General features: G+C 46.7%; 8 protein-coding genes across 13 annotated transcripts; 5 read left to right on the plus strand and 3 right to left on the minus strand.

The window, feature by feature from the left end:
- Positions 1-557: 557 nt before the first annotated feature.
- Positions 558-9,670, minus strand: LOC117895488 (xenotropic and polytropic retrovirus receptor 1). Of its 3 annotated transcripts, none has more exons than XM_034803179.1 (6): positions 9,183-9,670; positions 1,908-3,096; positions 1,647-1,841; positions 1,244-1,413; positions 875-1,117; positions 558-810 (listed from the first exon to the last, which is right to left on the minus strand). In XM_034803179.1, exons 2-6 carry the CDS (start codon positions 3,091-3,093, stop codon positions 661-663), a joined length of 1,944 nt encoding a protein of 647 aa, XP_034659070.1. In that variant the 5' UTR covers positions 3,094-3,096; positions 9,183-9,670; the 3' UTR covers positions 558-660. The 3 variants fall into 3 exon arrangements, with proteins under 3 accessions (XP_034659070.1, XP_034659069.1, XP_034659071.1); XM_034803178.1 differs by lacking the exon at positions 9,183-9,670 and adding an exon at positions 3,488-3,696; XM_034803180.1 differs by lacking the exons at positions 558-810; positions 9,183-9,670 and adding an exon at positions 3,488-3,699 and having other exon boundaries at positions 892-1,070.
- On the plus strand, positions 4,400-5,915 carry LOC117895518 (motile sperm domain-containing protein 2). Its single transcript, XM_034803222.1, has 4 exons — positions 4,400-4,543; positions 4,613-5,074; positions 5,138-5,623; positions 5,688-5,915. Exons 2-4 carry the CDS (start codon positions 4,987-4,989, stop codon positions 5,837-5,839), a joined length of 726 nt encoding a protein of 241 aa, XP_034659113.1. The 5' UTR covers positions 4,400-4,543; positions 4,613-4,986; the 3' UTR covers positions 5,840-5,915.
- Positions 6,114-12,087, plus strand: LOC117895500 (motile sperm domain-containing protein 2). 2 transcript variants are annotated; one of them, XM_034803196.1, is made up of 7 exons: positions 6,245-6,667; positions 7,343-7,828; positions 7,893-8,122; positions 10,395-10,467; positions 10,649-10,752; positions 10,812-11,138; positions 11,200-12,087. In XM_034803196.1, exons 1-7 carry the CDS (start codon positions 6,577-6,579, stop codon positions 11,377-11,379), a joined length of 1,491 nt encoding a protein of 496 aa, XP_034659087.1. In that variant the 5' UTR covers positions 6,245-6,576; the 3' UTR covers positions 11,380-12,087. The 2 variants fall into 2 exon arrangements, with proteins under 2 accessions (XP_034659088.1, XP_034659087.1); XM_034803197.1 differs by lacking the exons at positions 10,395-10,467; positions 10,649-10,752; positions 10,812-11,138; positions 11,200-12,087 and adding an exon at positions 8,695-8,980 and having other exon boundaries at positions 6,114-6,667.
- A 75-nt stretch (positions 12,088-12,162) lies between these two features.
- Positions 12,163-14,381, minus strand: LOC117895495 (regulator of chromosome condensation). The gene is given in 4 exon segments (XM_034803190.1): positions 12,163-13,329; positions 13,402-13,470; positions 13,473-14,136; positions 14,209-14,381. Coding segments are annotated over 3 exon segments (1,575 nt in total). The 5' UTR covers positions 14,065-14,136; positions 14,209-14,381; the 3' UTR covers positions 12,163-12,415.
- A 69-nt stretch (positions 14,382-14,450) lies between these two features.
- LOC117893289 (transcriptional repressor CTCF) lies at positions 14,451-17,414 on the plus strand. 2 transcript variants are annotated; one of them, XM_034799858.1, is made up of 4 exons: positions 14,451-14,593; positions 14,757-15,130; positions 15,186-17,110; positions 17,179-17,414. In XM_034799858.1, the coding sequence occupies exons 2-4, from the start codon at positions 14,758-14,760 to the stop codon at positions 17,281-17,283; spliced, it is 2,403 nt and encodes an 800-aa protein (XP_034655749.1). In that variant the 5' UTR covers positions 14,451-14,593; position 14,757; the 3' UTR covers positions 17,284-17,414. The 2 variants fall into 2 exon arrangements, with proteins under 2 accessions (XP_034655749.1, XP_034655748.1); XM_034799857.1 differs by having other exon boundaries at positions 14,757-15,126.
- A 1,238-nt stretch (positions 17,415-18,652) lies between these two features.
- Positions 18,653-22,700, minus strand: LOC117893290 (geranylgeranyl pyrophosphate synthase). Of its 2 annotated transcripts, none has more exons than XM_034799860.1 (7): positions 22,365-22,700; positions 21,978-22,132; positions 19,780-19,888; positions 19,452-19,712; positions 19,293-19,395; positions 19,102-19,229; positions 18,653-19,037 (listed from the first exon to the last, which is right to left on the minus strand). In XM_034799860.1, exons 1-7 carry the CDS (start codon positions 22,428-22,430, stop codon positions 18,876-18,878), a joined length of 984 nt encoding a protein of 327 aa, XP_034655751.1. In that variant the 5' UTR covers positions 22,431-22,700; the 3' UTR covers positions 18,653-18,875. The 2 variants fall into 2 exon arrangements, with proteins under 2 accessions (XP_034655751.1, XP_034655750.1); XM_034799859.1 differs by having other exon boundaries at positions 19,780-19,924; positions 22,365-22,699.
- A 79-nt stretch (positions 22,701-22,779) lies between these two features.
- LOC117893301 (signal recognition particle 19 kDa protein) lies at positions 22,780-23,520 on the plus strand. Its single transcript, XM_034799877.1, has 2 exons — positions 22,780-22,947; positions 23,018-23,520. Exons 1-2 carry the CDS (start codon positions 22,883-22,885, stop codon positions 23,448-23,450), a joined length of 498 nt encoding a protein of 165 aa, XP_034655768.1. The 5' UTR covers positions 22,780-22,882; the 3' UTR covers positions 23,451-23,520.
- Positions 23,521-23,645: 125 nt separating this feature from the next.
- LOC117893298 lies at positions 23,646-25,202 on the plus strand. Its single transcript, XM_034799873.1, has one exon. It carries the CDS (start codon positions 23,861-23,863, stop codon positions 25,115-25,117), a length of 1,257 nt encoding a protein of 418 aa, XP_034655764.1. The 5' UTR covers positions 23,646-23,860; the 3' UTR covers positions 25,118-25,202.
- Positions 25,203-25,231: the final 29 nt, after the last annotated feature.

Raw genomic sequence — 25,231 nt, forward strand, 5'->3', positions numbered from 1 at the left:
AGCTGCAAAGGGAAAACCTTTTCTTGGGTATTTCCCTTGGGTGCCTGTGGGCGAAATACATCAAATTTATTGAAAGCCGTAAATGTACTTTAAAGAGGAGAAACTCTGTGAAATTTAGAAGCAGCTGTGGGTTGTCAGTAAAAAGCGACAGCTACATGTCCAACGTTGGTCATTCGTTTCAGTGATTTAGGATGTGGGACATCACAAACATGTGGGAAATAATCAGAGTCACAAACATATGTGCATGGCCAGCTAGCTGGTGGCACTTACGTAGATGAACTTGCCATGACAACCAGAACAATCAAGTGGAATAAATTGCCAAGCAAAATGTATTTTTGGGACACACGCACGCAACAAGGCAACCGAACACAAACTAAATCTGAATGTTACCCAAACATTGTCGTTGCAAATTTGTCACGCAAATTGTGAGCCTTGTCCGGACAAGTCCCCACCCACACCTCCCCTAACATTTGCAGTGACTGGGATATAGTTGTATTCAGTTTTAGTGGCTACGCAGGCCCCAATCAATATCCATTGAGCCAGAAATGCAGTTCTTGTCCGTAGATTTCCGTGCGGAAAATGCAACTGTAGAGCTTTATTAGCTTTAACCGAATATTTGTGCACATAGAGATGTTATCGTAATTGGGACTGTGGGATTGCCTAGGCGCATAGATCCTCGATGGATTCGCCTTGCAGCAGCAGACGTTGCTCCTGCTTGTTCTTCTTGGTGCCGCTCTTGCCGACTGCGGCCTTGCCACGCCTTCGGTTCAGCACACCATCCGCTTCGTCCATCATGCGTAGAATTGTGGTCTAAAAAGAAAAGAGTGCAAATGAATGTTTATCTATGAATCTTCACACTTTTACGGGTATTTACCTGATCTGAACAATCGAGTGGAGCAACGGATATGTCCCGCACGGCCCTGAACTTGCCCACATTGTTGAGATGCTCGTTCTCCAGCCGAAAGTAGTTCCAAATGAAGCGACGGAACACCTCCAGGGGACTGAGAATGGTCATCATTACATCACCCTCGATGTAGCCAGCCTCGATGAGGCTCATGGACAGCGTCCAGCTGAACCTCAATATTAAATCCTCAATTATGCCAAAGTAGTAGAACCACTGCGGAGGTTGGGGCAAGGAGGAGTGGGGCATATTGAATGATTTTCTTACGTGCCATTTGGCCAAATATTTATTGTGGCCATTATTTGCGGTGGGTCCCCATTCCACAGGGGGATGACTACTCACCGTCGATGAATAAACGATTTCCTCACGCAAGAATCGATTGTCGCCCGCCTTGGAGTCGAAGAGGCCCCAGTCCATTTTGATGTCCCATGTGTAGGCGTAGCAGGAGGAGAAAATTGCTGCCGTAATCCAGCAATAGAACCAGGGATTCTCCTTCGACAGTGGATAGGTATCTGCAAATCAGTGGGACAGTAAGAGAGCATGAGAGGGAGCGAGATGCTACGTGCTCGAAGGCCAAATAAAATCTACATGAATTTTGAGGCTGACCATGGAGATGGCTCTAATTGGCAACGGACCGTAAACAACACGCATCAAGTGGGGCTTGTGGCTTGTGGCCTGTGCCTGTGCGTGTTTGTCCGTTTGGTCCTAATGAACTCGTGGCAACTCGCATAATGAATCCACTTACCCGTTGTCGTATGATATTTGTGGGCGAAAATTACCACAAAGAATGATGTGGCATACTTCGCTGCGTTGACCAGATGCGGAAATGACTCTTTCGTGTCACGATATCGACGTATGCACTGCGCGAAACGGAAGTACGCGGGCAGGATGGCCACAATGGGATGCAGCAGGGAGACATATTCCACGCAGTGGCTGCCAGCTTAGGGGCGGGAATAAGACAACAATCAGAGTTAATTGCTAACAAGGACATGGGGCTGCTGCTTACCCTTGCCTGCCTTTTGCCATGTGGGGCTGCGACCAAAGAAGCATATCAAGAAGGGTATATCCAGAAAGGCTGGCACCATGCTGTTCAGCTGATCGGCCAGCCAGAAGTCGGCGAAATTCACAAAGCAAAACGGGGCCATGATCACGCGCAAGAGAACGCGCAACGCCCAGTAGCGCGCCTCGTGATGGAACGTCTTGGTGGGATTCAGCAGGAAGGCAGCCATCAGGGTGTAGAGTATCAAGGGTGCCGCATACTGTGGAATGCCCAGCGGATCGCAGAAGATGTAGCTGAGCACACAGCAGGCCCAGATGACACCGAACACCGAGGCCACCTCCATGATGTTCTGCTCGGACAGGTGATTGCGCGGATCCAGCTCAAAGATCAGCACATGATTCACACCCGAAGAGCGCCAGCCATAGACGTTCACGCCCCAGAGGAAGAGGCACTCGATGATGAGGAATGGTGCACGGAACATTCGAAGACCCACGCGCCAGTTCTCGCCAAAGCCGTAGAACATGGCGGCAATCACAACCGTTATGAAGAGCACCACAAAGGCGCCGGAGAAGAGGCCCACCTTGAAGGTGGTCCACGGGCTCTGCTGTTCTCCCAGCGGCGGCACTCTCAGTCGCTTCATGGCCCGCTGCCGATCACCGCCCTCGATGTCCTGCGTGACGGCCTGCTCCGTCTCCTGGATGAGCCGATCTATGTCTTTGTTCGTATAGAAATGCGCCGCCTCCACATGATCGGTGCGCCATCGTGCGCCGTAGTCCACGCTCAGCAATTTGTCGTGCTTCTTGAGGATCTTGCGGAAGCCCGTGAAATTGAGATTCTGATAGTTCTGGAGCAGTATCAGGCCCAGATAGAACTCGCTAAATGCCAACTTGAGATCCTGTAACTTGCGTGCGGGCACATTCTTCTTGCCCAGCGGCGTGCGCCGCTTCCAGGCCGGCAGCTTCTTTGGATGGCCCATTTCCAGGGCCTCTGTCAGCTCGCTGCGCAGATTGCCATATTTGCGTGTGGCCTCGGCCATCTTCTCCGAGTAGAATGTGTTGATCTTGGCCAGCTCCCGGTCGCAGTAGTGGAAGAATTCCTCATCGAATTTGGCAAAGTACCTCGTGACCATCTCACGCTCCACCAGCTCTGCGGATGGCGATTGCTCGATGGCGGCATACAGCATGGCCTTCATTTCCTATAAAAATATTCAATTTCAGGACTTTACATATTTTTACATGGAAAATTTCGCCACAATCCGATACATCGCTGCCAGTGGAAACAGTTGGTCGTTTAACTTTTCCCACTCACTGTTCGTGTGCCACAAATGTTTGCTCTCCTTCATCCACTCTTTGGCCTCTTTTTTGCCTTTTGTTTACGTCCAGGGCAAGCACAACAGAAGAGCCACTGTGTCAGAAAGCTGTCGGATTTGACAGTTCTGCGCCTGCGCGAGATTTGCCGCGCGCGCCGAAAGCTGTCAGTGACAGCAGGCAGAGCCAGATGACAGCCAGAAAAAGCACACCACATGCCACACAGATACAGATTTTTCCGCACTTGGATCGGGTGAGGAGAAATGTTGTGGCATTTACCTCATAGCTGATATATTGCTTACGCCACTCGGGCGTTATGTGGGCCGTCAGATGCTCGGCGAACTTCATCTTGTGATGACGATCTCAGTAAATGCTGCACTGCATCCGCATCGGACAGAACGGGGGAACGCGAACCAGAGCGAGGACGTTGGCTCTCCAAACGCACGTTTTCACGTAAACATCACAACTGGGGCAAAAGTTCGTGGATGTTGGTCCAAAGGCATCCAACAGGGAAAGCTCTTTTTCGATATGTAAATTTCACTTTTTCGCTTTGTTATTGCCTCGCTGACACCCGCTCGTCCCATTTTCAATGTCAACAATGAACAGAAAAAGCTTATTCAAAATATTGACTTCAAAAATTGATTAAAGTCACCAAATAAATAATAGACATGGTTCTTATGGAATATTTACTCTTAGCTTGTAAAAAATATCAACCGATTGTCTAATTACCCCAAGTAATTAGCAACGCCCATTAAAATGTACATAAATGAGTACGACTAGAGGTACGAGCGATAATTGCAAATATAATCTTGTTCTGGGCAAACCTTCGGACTGGCTAAGCATTCAGCAATACTCAGATTAATGTGAAACTTTTCTATATCTGATAGTTATAAATAGATCCACCATTTATGGCTGTACTCTGTTTTAATCGGGCTCCCATGCAGCTACTGCAATCAGCACTGCGAATCCTGTTTTGAGTCATATAAAAAGTGGCTTTATCTGCGCACGTTTAATCAGTTTAGCTGATTAATCCATTGATTGCAAAAAGTACCCTTAATAAATCTAATATGGTAGAGTGGAAAACTTCAATACTGAATTGTACCTTTTGAAAGGGCAGAAATAATGATCTTAGTAAACTTAGCTTGTCATTTCGATTCGTAGTAAAACCACAAAGATTTTCCACAAACTAAATCAATAGCTCTCCAAAATGTATTGCAAGTTCCCATAGAAGTCAGACAATATATCCCAGAGACAAACCACAGCAGCGGCGGTAATAAAACCGATTCCCAAAGTCTTCCATTAAGAACGGAGCAGCGGCCCCCAAAGACTGTGACGGTAGGTGGGGTATGTTTGCTCTGCTTATCGCAATTGACGGGCGGGGGTTTCTCTCCACCCCCAGCACAGACCAGACCAGTATCGTGCACTCTCACTATCTCGCTTTCGCTGCGGGCTGTGTGTTGTATTTTATATTGATTAAAGAACAGGCCCGCGACTGCTCGTTGCCCCCCACCCGCATTGAGTCATTTACATGATCGCAGCGCAACAAGCGGACCAGAGTGCACAGTGTTGAGCGTTCGTGGCTGTCAGTTGCTGATTAGCCCGCACACTGGAAAGATCATTCTACTGGAGTACTACGAAAAGTCCAAGTCCAAGTACTAGCAGCAGCGGAAGCGATAAGGAAGCCAAAGCCAATCCATTGGGGGAAAACTATCTGGTATAAATCGAAGGAGCACCTGTCAGCGATCATTCATTCAGCCGGTAGAGCCACAAGAAGCAAAATGCCCCGAGGAGTACTGCCAACAGCCGAACAGGTTGCCGAAGTGAAGACAAAGTTTCTACAGAAACTGAAGTCGGAGCCGCCAGCAGGTAAGCGAGCAAAGGGAGCAACAATTTGCAAATCCAGCAATCCTAATCGTGTCTCCTCCTTAGATGCCTTCCTTCCTGAGGATCTGAAGCGCATCACTGACAGCGATTTGTGGATTACAAAGCTGCTGGAGGCCTTTGACCTCGATGTGGAGAAGACCCTCACCAAACTCTGGGAAAACTTGGCTTGGCGCCAGAGCTACGGCGTGTACAACATTAACGAGAGCAATGTGAACCAGGAGTATCTGCACGAAGGTTCGATCTATGCACACAACAAGGACAAGGATGGCAAGCCGCTGCTAATTATCAGCATAAAGAAGCACTCGAAGAGCAAGAACGCGGACGACCTTCTGCGTCTTGTCGTGTACTGGATCGAGCGCATTCACCGTGAGAATAACCTTGAAAGGATCACCATTTTCATGGACATGACTGGCTCCGGTCTGGGCAACATGGACATCGACTTTATCAAGAACATTGTTAATCTTTTTGAGACAAAATATCCCTACGTGCCCAACTATATCCTGGTGCACGAGCTGCCCTTCCTGCTAAATGGTAAGTTTTGGGATTATTTTTTTAAGATATTCTACATGAAATAATCCAAATATTTTGCCTCCAGCTGCCTTCAAACTGGTCAAGACCTTCTTGCCCGCCAAAGCCCTGGAGATTCTGCGCGTGACCACCAAGAAGGATGTCACCGAGTATGTGGACAAGGATAACTGCCTGGCGCTGTGGGGCGGCAATGACGAGTACGAGTACAAATTCGTCTAGAAACAAAATCACATAGAAAACCCTAAACTGTATAAGAGTGTGTAAATAATACGATATTTATTGTCAGAACTACTAATTACTGACTCATTACCGATGGATTCCCTATTCCAAAACCCATCCAGAGTACAAGCTTTCCAAATCATTGAAAAAAAGCTGAGTGAAGCTTTGACTCGAAGCTAATTGAAATGCAGCTGAGCATTTGCTCGCCCCCACGATCACGTTCTATTGCAGAGGCACGGGTGCGGGCTGGAGCGGGACAGAGGCGGGGGCTTGCCACTGCCCTTTTGGGAAGCCTCCCAACCAATCGAGTGTATTGTGGTGCTGCTCCACATTCGCCCCGCACGCCAGTGGACTCCCAACGAGTGCCCAACGACTGGCGATCGTTGATAGCCCTCTGTCGACACCGTTAGCCAGTTGCCTGCACGCGCTCGTGGAACGCACTTGCACACAGCTCTCGGCCTCGTCGTTTGCTTTCAGCTCGTTGACAATATACAAAGTACAATTGTTGTTGGTGCCTCTGTTAACAATAATATTGATTGGCAGTCTGAAATCTAATCGCATACTAAAGCGGGCAGCGAAAGTGGTTAACGATTAATGATTAGAAACAGAAACGCGATTAGGATAAAGCACTGGAATAGAAATAGTGTTTGCTGAGAGGAGAGTTCAATGTTTAGTTGGTCGACAGTCGTCGCTGGTTTCGAGTGCGCATTTTAACCGAGTTTTTAACCGTTCACAACATGGGCATTAAGGTCAAGGAGGTGACACCGGAACAGATTGAGGAACTGCGTGAAAGGTTCAAAGCCAAATATGCCACAACACCGCCAGCAGGTGAGATAAAATGTACTTGAAGTACCAGCCAGATACAAAGTGCAACGTACAAACATAAGTAGTCAAGTGTCTGTGACTAATGGATTTTATGTGCTTTAGCTTAAATTGTATACCTAAATGAATGTTCCATATGTGACAGGTTTTACTGTATAGCAACTAGAATTATTGCAGTTTTTGGTGAATCTTTTGTTTATACTGGCAGTACCCCGTGGCGCAAAACGAGTCGCTCGAATCAACTGTATATTTTATCGGTTCATTTTTGTTCAACTAAATAAACATACAAACTATAGAGATCTCACTGCAATGCACTGAAAGGCTGCATTTGTATGAACTGGGAAATCTAACTATGTCTACTTAATTAGTTAAATATAGAATGGAGCGTAGAACATTTCCTCGAATCAACTAGACCTGTAATTTGAGGTTCATGAGTAATCTGTGCTCAGGCGATGCCAGCGAAAACTGAGATCACAACGAGCCCAGCTGCGTTCTTAGTTTATCGTTCTCGTATAAACAGAGATTATATTTCTATGAGCAAATAATTGCTATGCAATCAGAGATTAGAAGAGAAAATCAGAGTAGATGGCAAACCCTTTGGGGTTCTCGTTTGCTATTTTTCCCGTTGACATAAACAGAACTCAGCTTGCAATAACAATTTAAACTTAAACCCCTTGTCAGCTCCATTCCATCCTGTTGATATTGATCGCATTCGCAACGATCATGTCTGGCTGCAGCGATTCCTGGAAATGTATGACTTGGATATGGAGGTGTCCATGACCAAGCTTTGGGAGACCTGCGCCTGGCGCCAGTCGTACGGGGCGAATGATCTGGACGAGAGTAAATTGAACCAGGAGTATCTGAAGGAGGGTTCCGTGTTTGTGCATAGCAACGATGTGGATGGCAAACCATTGCTGGTTTTCCGCGTCAGGTTGCACAGTAAGTCCAAGAGTCTGGACGAACTAATTCGCATTGTGGTCTACTGGGTGGAGAGGACCCAGCGGGAGAAGCACATGACCCAGATGACCATATTCTTCGACATGGCGGGCACGGGTCTGGCCACCATGGATCTGGACTTTGTCAAGCGCATTGTGGAGACGTTCAAAATGTACTACCCCAATGCCCTGAACTATATTTTGGTGTTTGAACTGGCCTGGGTGCTGAACGGTAAGCAGTCAACTTTGAACTTTCACCTGGACATTAACCGCGACTTTCTGCCTCACCTCCTTAGCTGCCTTTAAGGTCATCAAGGCCTTGCTGCCGCCCAAGGCGGTTGAGATTCTGAAAATGATATCGAAAAAGGACATCGGGCAGTATATACTCAAGGACAGCTGCCTGGCCAGCTGGGGTGGCAGCGACAACTACGAGTACAGCTTTGTGGCCGAAACGAAGCGGGTGGAGGCATCAAAGCCAGTCGCCAGCACCGACGATGACCAGCTCGTCCTGGGCGGCGACAAGAAGGTGAGTGAGCAAAAAGGGAAACACATAAACACACACGAGACATCAAACACAACAAAATCTCGAACATTGTCCGGCTGTTGGGAGTGTTCCATTTGGACTTAGCCGGAAAATGTTGAGGTCCTCTAATTGCTTTTCTGACCCAGCACGCTAGCGACCTATAGCTTTCTCCATAATTGATTTACATTCTCGGTGTGTATTGATTCAGGGTGCGCTGCTTGCGTGTGTTGCCAAACACTGAGAGAAAAAGCCCTACTGATGAGCCTTTTGCTTTACGGATATGCCTGCAGTGATTCGCTCAGTGTATGGGCACACATTACTGGCGCTATTTATAGTCATTTATTTGACATATTATTAAACTTTCGGGGTCGTCGGTCAGCGAAGCGCCGCCAAGCGCAAACCATTGACCCGTAAAAAACAGAACAGCCATATGGGCATAATTTGTAGGGTATTCCTGTACCCCCTACAGAACTACACACTACATTGAACATACATCCGCACACACTCATGCTTTCTATGTATCCACATTTATTGCACCCCCACTCATTTGTAACTGCACTTTCATTCGCTTTCAGTTTCAATTCATGTTCCGAGCAACAGCTGGAAGAAGCTGATCGCAGAACGGAGAAAGAGGAAGAGGAAGAGCAACCACCAGACCAGCTGTGTGTCCAAAAGCTTTCGTGTCGTTTTTCTTGTGTGCTTTTTCATTTGTGTTTCGGTCGTCACCATCTAGTCTTTATTTTATTCCAACGCAAACAACCTCATTTTTACGTTACGCTGTTCAATTGCTTAAAATCTGTGTCTTCATGTGCATCTGCAGTGTTTAATGTGCAATTGTGATTAACAAACAACAACGAGAAGCAGAAACCAAGAGAAGAGGCGGAAGCTGTATTGTTATACACCCAATTGATATTCATTTTTAAGCCAACATGCCTAGGGTACGTACATACCGCATGCATTGGTATGTGTGTGTGTCTGGTACGGTAAACTCGCGCTATATTGTTTGGGCATCATTGTTCGGTGTTTTAAATAAAACCTGTATAATCATATAAAACTTACTTACCGGGAACTATTAGCATATGTGACAGCATTTCAATAAAAGATTGGCCTCAGTTTTACGTTGTATGTATGGCGTTTTATGTCTGTGAGTTTGTGAGTGATCATGTGGTGCATGCGTGTAAGTGAATCGAATTGCAATTCAACACACGTTTCGCCTTGCATATTGTTGTATGGATATCTGCTGTTTACACAGTTTAAACAAAAGAACGGATTGTTTAAAGTTTCGTCCCGCCAAGTGTTTTGTTTTATTCGAAGCTTTAGAACCGGTTCCAACGTAAAGTACAGCCGTTTTCAACTGAACTACAAACTAATTTCACGATAGTCAGTAATGCACTAACGCTTTGCATATATTCACTAACGCGGTGCAGCCGGTCGACCGCTCGTGGGGGGTCCAATGGGTTATAGGTAATCTATTTTGATTGGAAATCATATTCCTTAATTTTGATACTCGATCTAATTTTACTAGCCAACTAGGTTTCCCAGCGTCAAAAATATAGTTGTGTTCGTTTAATGAATCAACTTTCTACAAGATTGGCTACTCTAAAGCACTCCCTTTATTGGATTGTTTATGTAGAAAGAATTAATACTAAGATAATTAAATAATTAAAGATAAATAATTGATCTACAAGAAGAATATACAATTTAAGCGATTTAACTGATTCTATTCTCTAGTTTAAATAGAGTGTTAAGTGGGTTAAGAGTTTTTGTATATCGGTATATAATATAGTATATTTAACCACCCATTTGGTATATTGCGGTATATCACAGATACAATAATTGCGTATATACAATAAATGCATTGCATATTTAATTAAAATTTACCAATCTGTCTGGATATAAATTAAGCGTAAGTGTTGACAAAGTACAACTTACGTAAAGGACAAAGCCGTTCCTTATTGATAAACCATACACAGATGTCATTGCTGTCGTATACTGACCGTCAGCATCCGGCTATGATTGTTTTAGAATGCAATATGAAACCGATTTACGAGATGATGGCCTCCACAATACAAGTGGAACCTTCGTCGATGCGAACTCAAGGGTTCTATAAAAGGGGAGAGAGGCCCTTGTGAAAAACGCCATTGCCAAGCACGTACGACACAAAAAGCCTGCCGGCCAGTGGTTGGAATAGGAGGGCGCAAAGAATAAGCGGGGGCGGCGACGGGCAGTTCCATCAGCATTGCATCCATTCTAACTTGTTTTCTGTAATCGACAGGTACACTTTGCCAACACCGCTCCCATGGTGCTGAAGGAGTCCAACATTGGAGACATGCACACCCCAACAGAGGGTAAGCAAATCAAAATCAATCTTTTGAGAAAATCCACATGAACTGCTTCTAGTGTCATATTTATAAAGTAGTATTTCATGTATCGTCACTTCAGTTGAATCTTTCGAGCAGTTTCCTAAATTTCGTTTTATTAAATAAATTTTATATAACTCAGCCACATAATATACAATTTTATTATCAGGCATGTTGCAACTGGAGCAGAAAGAGTTTGTCAACTTCGATCCTAAAAATGCGGAGGCCACGGTGCACTTCAAGTCCATCGCCAAGGTGCCAGTGACCTTTAAGGTGAGTTAGTCTCGTCTCTAGCCCCTTAGCGCTGATTAAATCTTTTTTTTTATATTCAGATACAAACCACATCGCCAGAAAAGTTCCGCGTGCGTCCACGATGCGGCATCATATCGCCCAATGAGAAAGCCGAAATAAGTATTTGGCTCAAGTCGGAATACAAGCTGAGAGGAGATAGCAAAGACAAATTCCTGGTGATGGCCATGCTGGCCCCCGGCCACTGTGCTGGAGCAGATGTGACAGACCTGTGGCGGAACGCGTGCACAGATGGGCCGGACGTGGAGCAGCATCGTTTGGTATGTCGCTTTGAAGATATGACAGCCAAGTGCTCCGACAAGATAGCAAGCGAAACCTCTTTGGGCTGTGGAAAAGACGGAAAATCGGACGTAGGATATTTCTTTCACTAACCAGTAAGCGAATGTGTGTTAACCCGTTTACCTATTGCAGTTGCAGGCCCAATTCAAGTCACTGTCCAGGAGCGTAAATAATGGCAATCGCATACAGTATTTGAACTTGCTACTGCTACTGGTGCTGTCTGCTGCTGTCGGGTTTCTATATTATGTCCATTATTTCCCTGGTGCAGGTTTCGGCCAATCTGCCGCTTTTTGCTCCGCTAAGCGCAAATAATATTTACTGTTCCCTTGTAATCTGACCAAGCAGGATGAGAATGCCAATCACAAAAGCATTAATAGCCACAACTGCCACGAACTAGAAAACTGTGCATGTGCTTTTGATTTGATGGACCTGGGACTGGACTACAGCGATGCCGACTACATTGACTGTTTGGAGGCACTCATCCAGGCCCAGCTGCAACTGAGGCGCAGCTGCAACGGACATCAACTGAGCGGCGGTGTAGCTGGCGGCGGTCATCTGCTTGGTCTAATTGCATTTGCACGCAAATTTATGCGTCTCTTCCTCTCGCTCTCACTGCTATGCGGCATCCTGTTCGTCAGCTTCTACCTGGGCAATACCTACGACGAAAATCAGGCCGATTCAACATCCCTAGCTACACTCAATTCAGGCGTCGCCGAAGGCAATCAACGACAGCCGTGTTATTTGTAGTAATGCCAAAATCACTATCGACTATGTACAATATGCTTAAAATGCGTACAAAATTCCAGTTATATTCCTCATAATTGAATATATGAGTAAATGGTTGATCCTAGCTTGCCTCTTAAATTAAATACCTGTCCCCTGATCCAACAATACCATCAGCAATCTCTCTCTCCCCGCTTGAGCCAAGAATTTATAGTTTTATATATGATATTTGTCTTTTGTAAATTATAAACCTGAAAACATTACGGAGTAAAACAGTTAATTAGTAAGTAAAACAAATCGAGACTTGTTTCATTTCAACATTTAAATACAAAATTTTACTAATGTTTTGTACAAATCGAACGTTATCAAATTATTTAAACAAATCATTTGTTTTATTAGTGTAATAAAGGAATCTATCGCCAGTCGTTGGATTTCCCAGATACACAAACGGAAAACAAAAATTTACCATACAACTATTTTCTGATATAAACAATAATCTGTATCGTGTCTCGGGAATCTCGGGATCAGGCGTAAACATTTCTTAATTAGGATAAGCGTAGGAGCCGCTAAATGCGACCAAAAACAAATTGGGTGTAGTCAACTTTTATTCAATTATTCTTAAGTTTTACTTCTTTTTGGATCCTCCTCGCTTGACAGCGGCCTTCTTCGGTGGAGTTTTAGATTTTGATGCACCACCCTTGGCAGTTTCCTTGGGGTAAGTTGGCGATGGAGGAGTAGGACTCGTGTCACTCTTGGTGCTTGTGGCTTCTGCAATAACTATTTCGCTTTCCTCCTTTGCGGCAGCAGCTGCTCCTCGCTTGGCAGCGGCCTTCTTCGGTGGAGTTTTATAGTTGGCTGCTGTTTCCTCGGATGCAGTCGGAGCGGGAAGAGGAGCATTGTCCTTCTTGGCGCTCGTACCTGCTGTTGGCACATTTTCCTTTTGCTCCTTCGCATCAGCCTCGACCAAAAACAGACCGTGCTGGCCACCGCCCGATGCAAGCAGCATCTTCTTGTTTTGTGTGTTCTTGCTGCTGACAAGCACCGGCTCCAGTTCATCATCGCCATCGCCTACACCCAGCTGGTAATTGGTGCCCATGCCCCACGAATATAGCTTGCCGTCTTCAGTGATGGCATACGAAGAGACTTCGCCACAACCCACATGGACAATGTTGTTCGACAGCTTATTAGCGGGCGTTAATTGGTCCACCACATCCGCCTTTTCGCCCAGGCCCAGGCGTCCATACTCTGGACGACCAACGGCATAACACTTTTGATCGCTCTTCAGAAATAGTGTATGATGGACACCGCCAGTAATCTGCTTGATGTCTTTCAGCTTACTCGCAATGGGATACAAAACCACTTCCACATCCTTCTCGTACGCCAGCTGCTTGAAGTTGTTCAAGCCAACTGCATAGATAGTCTCTGTTTGTGATTCCCGCAGGAAAGTACAGTAATTGGTGGCCCATATGGCCTCGAACGGCTTGGTACGCTTCAGTATTAGCTCGTCTGGTCGAAGTAGATCGCGCTTGCCCCGGCGACCTGGTGAAAGGAAAACAAAATGGTTTGTAACTTTTTACGATCACACACATTCGTGGGAATATAAAAACTCACCCTCTCCGCCCACTGAACGCTGTGAAATGCGTCCCAGCTGGCCCTGCTCAGCGCAACCGACGGTAAAACTTTTCCTTTGGTGGTTAATATAACCAAGTGATCGGAGCCAGAGGCAATGCTGCAGCATACAGTTCCCGGCAAAAGGTTAGCGGGAACGCGCTTGTTGCCATCGATGGTCAAGCCCATATTGCCATGCGAATCGCGGAACGATCCCCAGGCATACACGCTGCCGTCTTCCAATATGCACGCAGAGTGCGAATCTCCCGCCGAGATGCACAGCGCTTTGCCGGGCAAATCGACCAAAGCGGGCAACGACTCGCTGCCGTCCTCACTGGAACTGCGTCCCAAGGCGCCCTCGTCGTTGCAGCCGAAAGAGTAGATGTCGCCGCTCTTCGTCAGGACGAGGCTGTGCATGCCACCAGCGCAAATATCCACAGGATTTGGGATATTCTCCACCACGGAAAGCCGCTTACGCTCCTGGATATCCTCGCCCAAGCCAAGCTGCCCGGTGTCGCCCGTGCCGCATACCAGCACGCTGCCCACAGTCTGGCGTCGCTTGGGTAGTTCCAGCATGAAAACAGTGCGCGCCTTTTTTGCCGCCGTGGGCTGGTCGTCTGCCTCGCCGGCATTGTTGTTGTTGGTTACGTACTTGCGTCGCGGCATTATTATTGCTTTGTGATGTTGCTGGGCAAAATTAACTATTTAATTTCACAAATTTAGTCACCAAAACTAACACTGAAAAAATGCACAAACAAAATATAAGGTTAAGGACGCTTCCTACCACTACTTGGCCAGCTATGCACTCACAATGGAAATTATGCCGGATATCTCAAGGACACGTTTTTTGGCAGATTCCTGCCGCTACGGTGGTTTTTATGCGAGTGAAAACCAAATAGCGAAATTATAAAAACCAAGATTTTGGGCGAAAAATGCGCGGGAATCGGCAGCTGCTTGCGATGTAACTCGGGTTGTGTTCGATAGTATCGATACAAGTGAGGGAGCGCCCTAGTAAAAATGTGGAATCAACCCTGCCTATGATGCGACTTGTCGCCATCTTTTATTAAAAATGCGCAGCTGCTACTCTGACGGAATTTGTTAGCAAAGAATAAAAAGTGTTTTAAGTGTGTTTATTCACGTAATTTTAGCCAATTTAGGCAACGTTTAAATACAGTAGGAGCCACTTATCGATTAGGTAAAGTGAGAATTGAAGTGAAAGCAGTGCCAATGGTCGAGAAAGTTTGGTGGAAATCAATAGGCATCCGCTGGGGGGCGGACGCACAAAGGCCGCTGTGTGTCGCCACCATGCACCATACAAAATAAATGTTTAAATAATTGTTTGGTTTCATCTTTATTAGGATGGCGAAATCGTCGCCTAAATCATCCGAGGATCTGCAGTCGTTTCTGAAAAATTTCCACAAGGAAATAGAAGACGGCAGCGACGACAAAGTTGTGCACAAGATTCTAAAATCAATCAGAGACGAGGACGGCGTCACCGACGACCATGAGGGATATGCTGTTGCCTCTGAGGAAGATCAGTCGGAGCAAGATGAGGACTACGATCCAGGTGAAGAGGAAGATGATGGCGACAAATACTTCATTGACGACGACGGAAACTGCTATATCAAGACTACCCAAAAGCAGAAAGAACTGCTGGAAAAGCTGAAGAACTCAGCAAAAAACACAGCAAGACCATCCCTGCAAAGGCTGGCAAGCCGTCCAACAAAGGTGAGTACCAGCCACACACAATATTCACAAAATCAAAGCTAACGAGATTTTCCCGCCAGTCATCAATTTACGGCCTGCCCAGTCTTCCACGAAAAGGGTCACAAGATCTGCAGCAGAGCCAAAGCCAATCAGTGTACGAGCAGCGAGTGCAGCAGCAGTCGTAGCTGCTGCTAGTCCCAGTCCCAAGCTGCCAGAAAAGACATTTGCTAAAAGTACCAGAGGCAGGCCCAAAAAGGCAATAAAGCTTCCCTCTCCGAAGCGCGAGCCAAAGACCGAAGCCCTTGACATAGAGCGCGAGATGGAGGAACTGGTGGCTGACACAGATGAGGCAGCTGTCGTAGCCGATATCGCTGATAATTCGGAATACACCCTTGACAATGCTGCCGTAGAAGCACTGGACAATGTGGCTCACGGCGAGGTCTATGAGTTCGATGACAACCCACCGGAGGACTCCAAGCAGGAGCTGAAGATCACCAACAGGCAGTTCTTGCTGAAACCAGTGCCAACTGTGGAGAAGAAAACGTCCAAGACGCATCACTTCAGCTGCTCTCATTGCGCCTACACGACCAACAAGAAGTTTCTCATCTCGCGTCACAACAAAACACACGCGACTGAGTTCTCCTACATATGCTCGATATGCGATCGTGGATTCAAGACCAATGTGGGATTGGTCAACCATGTGAACACCCATTTGGGTAATAAGCCGCACAAGTGCAAGCACTGCGAGAGCGCCTTTGTGACCACTGGCGAGCTGATAAGACACACCAGATACAAGCACACCAAGGAGAAGCCCCACAAGTGCACAGAGTGCAGCTACGCTTCGGTGGAGCTGACCAAGCTGAGACGCCACATGACCTGTCACACAGGAGAGCGGCCATACCAGTGTCCCCACTGCACCTATGCCTCGCAGGACATGTTCAAGCTGAAGCGTCATCTGGTTGTCCACACGGGCGAGAAGAAGTATCAGTGCGATATTTGCAAGTCGCGGTTCACGCAGTCCAACTCCCTAAAGGCGCATAAACTGATCCACAGCGTTGTGGACAAGCCCGTGTTCCAGTGCAGTCAGTGTCCCACTACCTGTGGCCGGAAGGCGGATCTGCGCCTTCATGTCATGCACATGCATACGGCAGACAAACCGATACCCTGCAAGCGCTGTGGGCAAAATCTGCCCGATCGCTACCAGTACAAGCTGCACATAAAGACCCACGAGGGCGAGAGATGCTATCGTTGCAAGCTGTGCGAGTACGCCTCTGTTTCCAAGCGCCATTTGGACTCGCACATGCTCATCCACTTGGGTGAGAAGCCCTTCGTGTGCGAGATGTGCCCGCAGAGGTTCCGTCAGCGCCAGCTGCTGCGTCGCCACATGAATCTTGTGCACAACGAGCAATACCAGCGACCCGAGCCGCGCGAAAAGGTGCACAGCTGCCCGAATTGTCCGCGCACATTTACCCACAAGGGTAATCTCATGCGGCACATGGAGCGTCATGACGACTCAAAGAATACTCGCGAGGAGCGGCTGAAATTAAAAATGGGTCGCAATGTTCGTCTACAGCCCGATGGCAGTATCGTGACTCTGGTCAACGAACGTGACTTTGAGAAAGGATTCATTGACATGGATGAAGAAGAAGAAGAGAACTTTGAGCTGGCCGACGTGGAGCCGGACAACTATGATGATGAAATATTGGATGCCATGGAGATCAAACCTGTCGGGAAAGCTAAGAAAAGTCCGGTCATCATTAACACACAACCCAGAAAGAGCTCCATCAATCAGCCCGTCATTATTAACCGCCGCCTCAGGAACCAAGGCGGCACCAAGACATTCCACATTAAGGAAGAGCCAAATACCTCAGAGTTCACGGTTGAGCTGGATGGCGATGATGGTCAGGTCATGGTCGTCGAACTGGTTAATGGTGAAGAGGAGGTGGTGGTCAAACGCGAGCCCAAAGCCTCCAAGATCAATGCCGCCAATTGCTTTGGCTTTGAGGTGAGTCTTTTTTAGCTCTAAACATAATCCAAAGTCATGGACTGACGAATGTTTTTGTTTCATTTAAGGATGATGACGCTGAATTTGTGAATTATGGGGAACAAGAAACCGAAATGGATGGAACTTCACAGGAGTTTTTACAGCTAATGGACATGATTGAGCAAGATACTTAGACAGATATCTTGAAAGTACATTTATATGCATTTTGCATTGCATCGCATAATAAGAACTATACCGCAATACGTACACACGTAAAGTAATTTGAATAATTATAGAATAAATGATTTGTTTTCTTTACAAATATGTAGCTACATGCAGTGAAATTATTTATATCCCAAAAGTTTTTGTATGGCAAGTAATTCTATAACTCATGGCCAGTGGCAGAGAGTTCATGTGGCCCCCACAGTCTTCAACATATCGAATCCTCAAGCAGAATGGTAAAGAATTAGCCACAGATGGCAAATACATATTTTTAGATGACAACTTGGCATAAATATTTATTTAAATACATACATATGTATAATATATATTTCAATGTTTCTCAATAGTGGTACATACATACATATATGGGCAAAATGTTAGGTGCGCTGGCATTTGATCGTGCTGCAGCATCTCTGGGCGTGCACTGTGTAACGCTGTAAAGTCTCGGCTATTTAATTATCGTTTCCTACCATAAAATGTTTGCTCTGCCTATTTGTATTTCTTTCCTCTTCTCTCATTTCTCTCTGTCTCTTCAGCAATTCGGTTTCTTCACTGGCTTTTCTTTGTTTCTCTTGCCGCTTCAAGTGTATAACTACAATAAAAATATATATATATATTTAGTATATAATATATTGTGTACATATGTATATACTTTAGGTGGTGCAATGTGCAAAAATCTGCTGTGCAGTGCATCATTATCATTTATCATTATTTCAATATAAGTTTTAGTATAGTGTTTGTGGTTTTTGTTTTGTTTTTAGGTTTCTTTGTTGCTGTTTGTTTTGCATTAAAACGTTAACAATTTCTTTGTTTGTTAATAATACATACATATGTGTATACGATTGTATAACAATTAAAATGGAACAACGTCGATAAAGGAAGTGCGTGCACATTGAGGAGTTCTCCGAGTGAGTAGATACGAAAAAATTACACTTAGAAATCGAAAAAATTGCTCTCCGTTTCGGAAACACGAATACGAAAGAGTACACTTAGAAATACAACAGCTTAAATATTGCATATCCTATAATTAAGTAATGCTTTTTGAGATTTGCCCTGGCAAAAAGGAAGGAAACTAATCAAGGCCCTGGTCTGTGCCCTCATAACTAATATTTAAATCGAGAACTAAGCGTATTAAAAAAAAGAGGAACTAAATTATAAGTAAACGTAAACATAAACAAATTCATGGAAAGCTGTTCTATGGCTCATTTGCTGGCTCATTCATAAGCTTGGCTTATATCATTTAACTTTTGGCTTAACAATTTTTACTTTTTTTGTAAGGCTGCTCTTGGTTTTCCTTTCCCTTTTCCCTTCCCTTTCCCTTTCATTCCTTCATTTAGTTTAAGTTTTAGTTAGAGTTTGGCTACTTGTGAGCTTTCGGGGAAGCAAAAGTGGAACATAAATCTCAGAATATTTTCAGTTTTTGCAGAAAACGCATTAGGGGCGCACTCAGGCAGGCGCTGGCTCTCGCCCTGGCCCTGGCCCTCGGCTCGGTTCTTGGGTTAGCAGCAAAAGAGGCTTCGCCATTCGCAATTCACGATTGCTCCCTCTTTTGCCTCTTTGGCTGTTAATTGCAGTTCAGTGTGTTCTGGTTGGGGCTGTTGCGGGCGGTCACGTTGTTGTGATTGATCTGATTCGATTGCGTAATGCTGGCACTGTCGCTGGTCTTCCACGAGAGCAGCTTATTGAGTAGCCGGTCCATGTAGGGATTGCTGCCCAAACGCATCACCTGGCAGGGTAAAGAGGAGAGGAGCAATTAATAAACTAATCAATTTAGTTCAAGGACAAACAACCTCTGCTCGCGCCTCAGCATCCAGCGTCTCGAGAACCTTGCGTGTGTACTGAAAACTGCCCAGTTTTTCCAGCAAACTGATGCAGTACTTCTTGACCTCAATGTCGTGCGTGCGCTGGCGCAATATGTCTGCAAATACAAAACGTAACTTGCTGAGTGGCGAGCCTTGGGGTCAAGTCTGCTGGCACTTACGTAGAACCTGTTTGTCCTGCTTTTGCGAACGCACCGCATGGATCACTGGAAAACCAAACTTGCCCTCCGTCAAATCCTCGGCAAAGCTCTTGTTCTCCGTGTACTGTGGGACAGGGAATGATTAGCTTGAGTGCCAATGCTCAGTGGACTAGAACTCACCTCTTTCAAACTCAAGTTGCAGTAATCATCGCGTATTTGAAAGTACAGGCCCAAAATAGCCGTCAGTTTTGAGTAATCCTCCTTGTTGGCACTGAACAGCTGCATGAGGCGAATGGCCAGCATGAACAGGCCGCCCGTCTTGCGCACAGTCATCAGTTTGTAATCCGATTCGGAGGGACATGTGAAGCTATCACGCCAGTATATCTCCATGCCCTGGCCTCGATGCAGCTCCAGCAGCTGTTCCGTATACACTTTGGTTGCCTTTCCAAAAGATTTCAAAATTGATTAATTGAATTCTGTTTCGAATCTTGGCTATCGGATGACATACCTCTGGATGTCCCAGCAGCTGCACCTTCTCCAGGGCCAGAAACAGAGCATAGTTGGCCGCATTTATGGTGCTGGCCACGCCATAGATTGAATGGGCCACCGGCACACCTCTGCGAAGTATCGAATTGTCTTCAATATCATCAATGCTGTAAGTTAGTAGCAAGAACACGCATTGAAGAGCAGGTCAGTGAATCAATCAATCGATCTTCTATGGTAGTAAAATACAAATCTAAGGGAGAACTTGAAGCGTGAGTCACGTCACGCTTCCATCCCCAGGTACCCCACAACATATTTTTATGCACACGTGTATGTACGTGTTGGTTGGGTTGTATATGCCTCTCATAATAATAGATGTGTAAATTTAAGCCCCGCTTTAAGGCCAACATCGCTTCAATAACTACGTTGCCCGCCAGGCACACACCCCAAAGGCAGGGCGAGGGGAGAGGCAAAGGCAGAAGGCAAGGGCAAGGGAAAGGCAAACTGGGCAGCCCAACATTTGCGTAATTAAAAAATGTTTGCGCTCCGCCAAAGCTGGCAGAAGCATTGAAAGGGAATTGGATGGCATGGAGGCGTGGGCGTTGGAGCGACAACGCACAAAGGGCGGCAGCGCAGGAGGTGTCGAGAGTGGAGGAGGAGTGTGGCGTGGAGGAGCCTCTGGATAGTGATGAGAAAAATGATGGCGAATGGTGAATGGTGGGCGTGCTGCGTTGCAAGAGTTGTCACAATGCCTGTCGACTGTCGGCTGGCTGACTAAATGACAATGGGCATAAGTGCATGAATGAGGCGCCTGACTGACGGACAGGACGGGCATGGGATGGCCTGGCAAGGGATGGGCTATGTTGCCATGGCAGGAGGCGGGCAAGTAGCTGGCCTGCCTCGTGGCTCTTACTTGCAACTGGCATAGTTGCAAAACTAAGTTTTTGCCGATATGAAAATGCATTAGGAACAGAAGACAAGGCACTTGGGAGGACAGAACAGAACAGGACACGAGAGGAGATAAAACAGGGAATGGGAATGGGAATGATGTCAAGGGAAACAATGAGAAGATTTTAAGCAGAATTAAGGCCATTTCAAAGTATTTGCATTTGAATACAAGGGGCGACAGGTGGCCAAGGAGGCGAGTATTAGTTTGCCTGATTGAATAGACAGAGAGAGGGAGAGAGAGAGTAACTGATTAGCTGCTGCTTGAAGATAGTGACAATTCGCAAGGGAAGGGAATCAGCACTAAGCTCCTCTCCACTGCTGTTGGCATCTTACAGACAAAGGCCCGTAATTGAAAAGCGGCAGACACACTTCAATTGGGACAGTTCAGAGTTTAATTGTTGCCCGGAGCTGCAGGGCAGCAGCAAGTCAGTCAGTCAGTCAGCATCTTCTCCCCCATTCCCACCCACTCGGGCTGGGAATGGGAATGGGAATGGAGAAAAATCTAAATAATTTATGCAATTCCAATTCCGGCAATGAAATGCCAAGAAATTCAATTGAAAAAGTATTGTAAACAGCCGATTCTGCGGGCTCATGATGAAATTTTGGAATTGATTTGAGGCAAACACGTATGTGCACACACATACACACACGCACACACACACAACAGTACATTATCCAATATATGTAGTAGCCAAACAAGGCCGCCAATTGGCTCCGTCCAAAAAGGGTGTGAGTCATCCGGCAAATAGAACCAAAACTGCCCACCCAACGGTGATATGCTAAATGGATAAAGACTGCTCTGCTGACAGACGGTGATAAGAATACTCCCAACGAGCTCCATATGGGAGATAAGTTTCCGGGCAGTGCAGCACTTTTACGATTTTCCACCAAAAATATAAAAAAACTTCACACCCCAAATGGGCATTCAGCTGAAATCTATATAAACGAAAGCAAATAAACAAAAAAAAAAAAGAGTCTATACAAAAGGCTGTGCAAGTGTGAAGTGAGATTAAACAGAGATACCATGGGTATGGCTATGGTATGGCTATGGCTATGGGTTTAGGGTTGGGGTCAAACGTGTGGCATGGGGGCAGGTAAACAAAAGCTACGGGCTGAGAGGGGAGGGAGTTGGGGGCAACAAATGCAAAACTAAAAGCAAAGGTCAAATTTAAAATTAAATCGTGCTACACACATGATTAGTTTTGAATGCAATATCGACAGGTTTACCCATACAGGCACGTACAAAACATGCATCAAATATTTGTATATACTTACAGCAAACTGGAATTATGCAGCATTTGTACAATGTCGCCAATCTGCGCCAGTTTTTCGGCCGGTATGAGCAACCAGTGATTGAAGGCCAAGGCCAGCTCCGAGCGAAATTGTTTGCCAGGAATCTGTTGTATGTATGTGAAGGGCTGCAGCAGAATCTGGGTATAAGCGATGAGGCACGTGGGTGCGTGGGCGACATGTAAATAAACCGTAAAGCAGTGGGAAGAAAAGAAGCGAGCCGTGAAGTAGATTAGTTTGGGGCTTTTTTTGTTTGGGGGGTGTCTGGGCGCAGGCCCAGGCCCAGACCCACGCACAGGCCCAGGCGTTGGCGTCAAACTTTAGAATGGCAAAGTTCAGGCTCTTGAATGATTAAACGGAAGGGATAAGTACCTCATCCTGCTCTTTCTGCGTTGATTTATCTTTGGTTTTCTGCAGTATGCTGTTCAGTTCTTCCATTGTTGGGCCGCGAGTCTTGCCTTTGCTTTTTGTTGTGTTGTGTTGTGTTCCGTTTCTGTGTGTGGCGTGTCGAGGGGGAGGTGGCGATGTTTACAACGAAGCGCCGCGATACGCGTGACTAGAATTGTTTCGTACGCCGCACGTTTACTTGAGCGTGGAAAACGGTTTGAAGACACAACAAGAGCAACGCCGCGCACTGCTTTAAGACCAGAAAAAGACTGTTATTGAAATTATTCTGCGTCCAGCCATTTGTATATTGTTGTGAAACGGCGACGACCAGTAGAGCCAGAAATTCATCGATGGGTCTATCGATTCATCGGAGTCTTCTTCGTCTTATCGATGGTATCGTCTCACTTTGCACCATCCCTATTTCACGCAAGGTGCCTGCGTGGAAAAAACTTTCTGATTTTCTTATTAAACCCACTGATATTTACAAAATAAACAACGCTACAATGGCGGAACCACTTCCTATGCGCATTAATTGGAATCCCGATATAAAACACAACCAAATGGAGCGGTAAGTGTGCGGGAACAGCAAAACAAAGCACAATCTCCTTCACATGCTGTCTTTGTTATTGTTTCCCCAGCTGGATATGCATCTACCCCGCCTATATCAACAGCAAGAAGACTCGCCAGGAGGGTCGCCGCCTGCCCAAGGAGAACTGCGTCGAGAATCCACACTACCACGAGATGCGCGATGTGCTGTCTGTGACCAACATGCACTTTCTGGTGGAGACACTGAAATATCCGCGCGAAATCAGCAGAGAGATGCAGTTCCGCGGCCGCATTCGCGTCCAGCTCCGCAATGCCGATGGCACGTTGTGCAGCAAAGACTTTCCCTCTCGCGAATCGATCATGCAGTACATTGCCGGTAAAATTCCCCAGCTGAAGACGCGCCAGAACAAACCGGGGGGGGAATCATTCCATCAGCCCCAGCCGCAGTCAAGTGGCTCTGGAGCTGCTGGCGGCGGCGGAGGTGGTGGTGGCGGTGGCAAGAAGGGCAAAGGCAAGCGGCGTTGATGATTTGCATCATGTTTTAATGGCATTTGTTCAGTTGGGTTTCTTTTGTAATAAATTCTGTAAACAGAAATGTTGTACCCCTCCCGTATGTTGTGTCAAGTTCAAGTGCAGGAATTCGGCCTTGGCATGAGATCTTCATACCGTAGCGTATCAAAAAGAGAAATCAGCACACAGAACATACGAATCAAGCATAGAACAGCACCCCATTTTGGAAATGTTTCAAGATCACACGATGTCAGCGAAAATTCCGTCGAAATGAATAATAAAAAACCAAATCGAAAATCGAGCGACTGTCACGAAGCGGAGAAACATCTACAATTTCACCTGGTCAGCGTATAAAAAGCGTCGCGCGTCGCAATCGTACAGCCACAACCCAATTCGAGTGCCGCCAAGACAGAGCCGCACCGACCATGACACCGGAAATGATGAAACCTCGCAGCCTCTACGCCTACACCATAGCCCTAATCTTGGTTTGGCTGGCAGTCCTTCAACTACATCTCGCTGCTGCCGAGACTGCAACCACCGTGTCCCCATCTGCACTCTCCACTTCAGCGGCACCAGCGACGTCCTCTCCTAATGCCAATCCGCTGACAGAGGCCAAGCACGAGCTGAACTGCAAAGCTCTCTGCGAGCACTGCGGCTGCTTGGGCTTCTACTGTGGCGAAGAGTGCCTCTGTGAGTGCAACGACGAGAACTCGGACACCGAATGCATTCGCACCATGCAGGAGAACGCGAAAACACTGAACACTCCCTTCCAGATTCTCATCCAGGGCCCGAGCAGCAACCGCTTCGTCCGCAATGCACAGCAGTTTGAGCAGCGTCGCGATCTGGTGGTTAGGAGTGCCACTGGCCCGAAGACCGCTCGCAATCGCCGAAACACCATCACCATCTATAAGCCATCCATGTCGGCGGGCAAGCATGCAGCCAGCCAGCTGACGGCCAATGCCCTGGAAGCAGCTTCAAAGGGTGCCAAGAAATCGGAGCTGGCAAGGCATAAGCGATCGGTAGATAACCTGGAGTGGTTCAACGATTTCGCCGGCTCTCTGGTGCGCCCTTCTCCTCTGGGCACACGTGGCCAGAAGCCGCGGGTAGCCAAGCCTGCGGCATTCAAACGCCAAGCCGCTCCGGTGGAGCCTGCTGCAGTTTCACGTCGCGAACCTTGGTTCTTTGAGCAGAGTGGAACGCCCTTCATACGTCCTGCGCCCCTGCAGAAGCGACAGCAGGCGAATCGCGACAGCAAAAGGTCCTGGAAAAGCAGGAAGGCTGCGTCCCGCAAGGCCGCTTCCTTTGAAGAGTCGGAGAGAGAATCTGGACGTGACATCAGACCGCTGCGAGATGCAATGCAAGTGGTGGAGCGTATTCCCCGGGTCCTCCAGGACACGGTGAGCCATTTATCGTCCGACAACAACAGGGACGACGATGTCTTCAGCCTGAACATCATGAACGATGACGTTGAGCCTAAGGAGCGAGCACCTGTTTATCGTCGTCCCAGTGGCCGCTCCATGAGCAGATTCCGCAACGACATTAGCCCAGAAGCTGTAACCCTAGCTCCTGCTGTAGGTCTCCCAACGCTCGCCCCGCTTTTGCCTCAGCGTGGCGGCCTTCTTTTCCCTTGGCTGCGGCAGCAACGCTTGAGGCGTCTTCAGCAAGCTCGTGGGAATCATTAAAACACATACACAGCGCGTTTTTTATTTAATTTGTTGTATATTTTTAAGTATTCTTCGAACAATAAATTTTCAGGCGTTAAATATAGATATGTGCTGCTTAAAATCGATTTCTTA

The sequence above is a fragment of the Drosophila subobscura genome, chromosome J (genome assembly GCF_008121235.1).
Source record: "Drosophila subobscura isolate 14011-0131.10 chromosome J, UCBerk_Dsub_1.0, whole genome shotgun sequence".
Classification (NCBI taxonomy): Eukaryota; Metazoa; Arthropoda; class Insecta; order Diptera; family Drosophilidae; genus Drosophila; species Drosophila subobscura.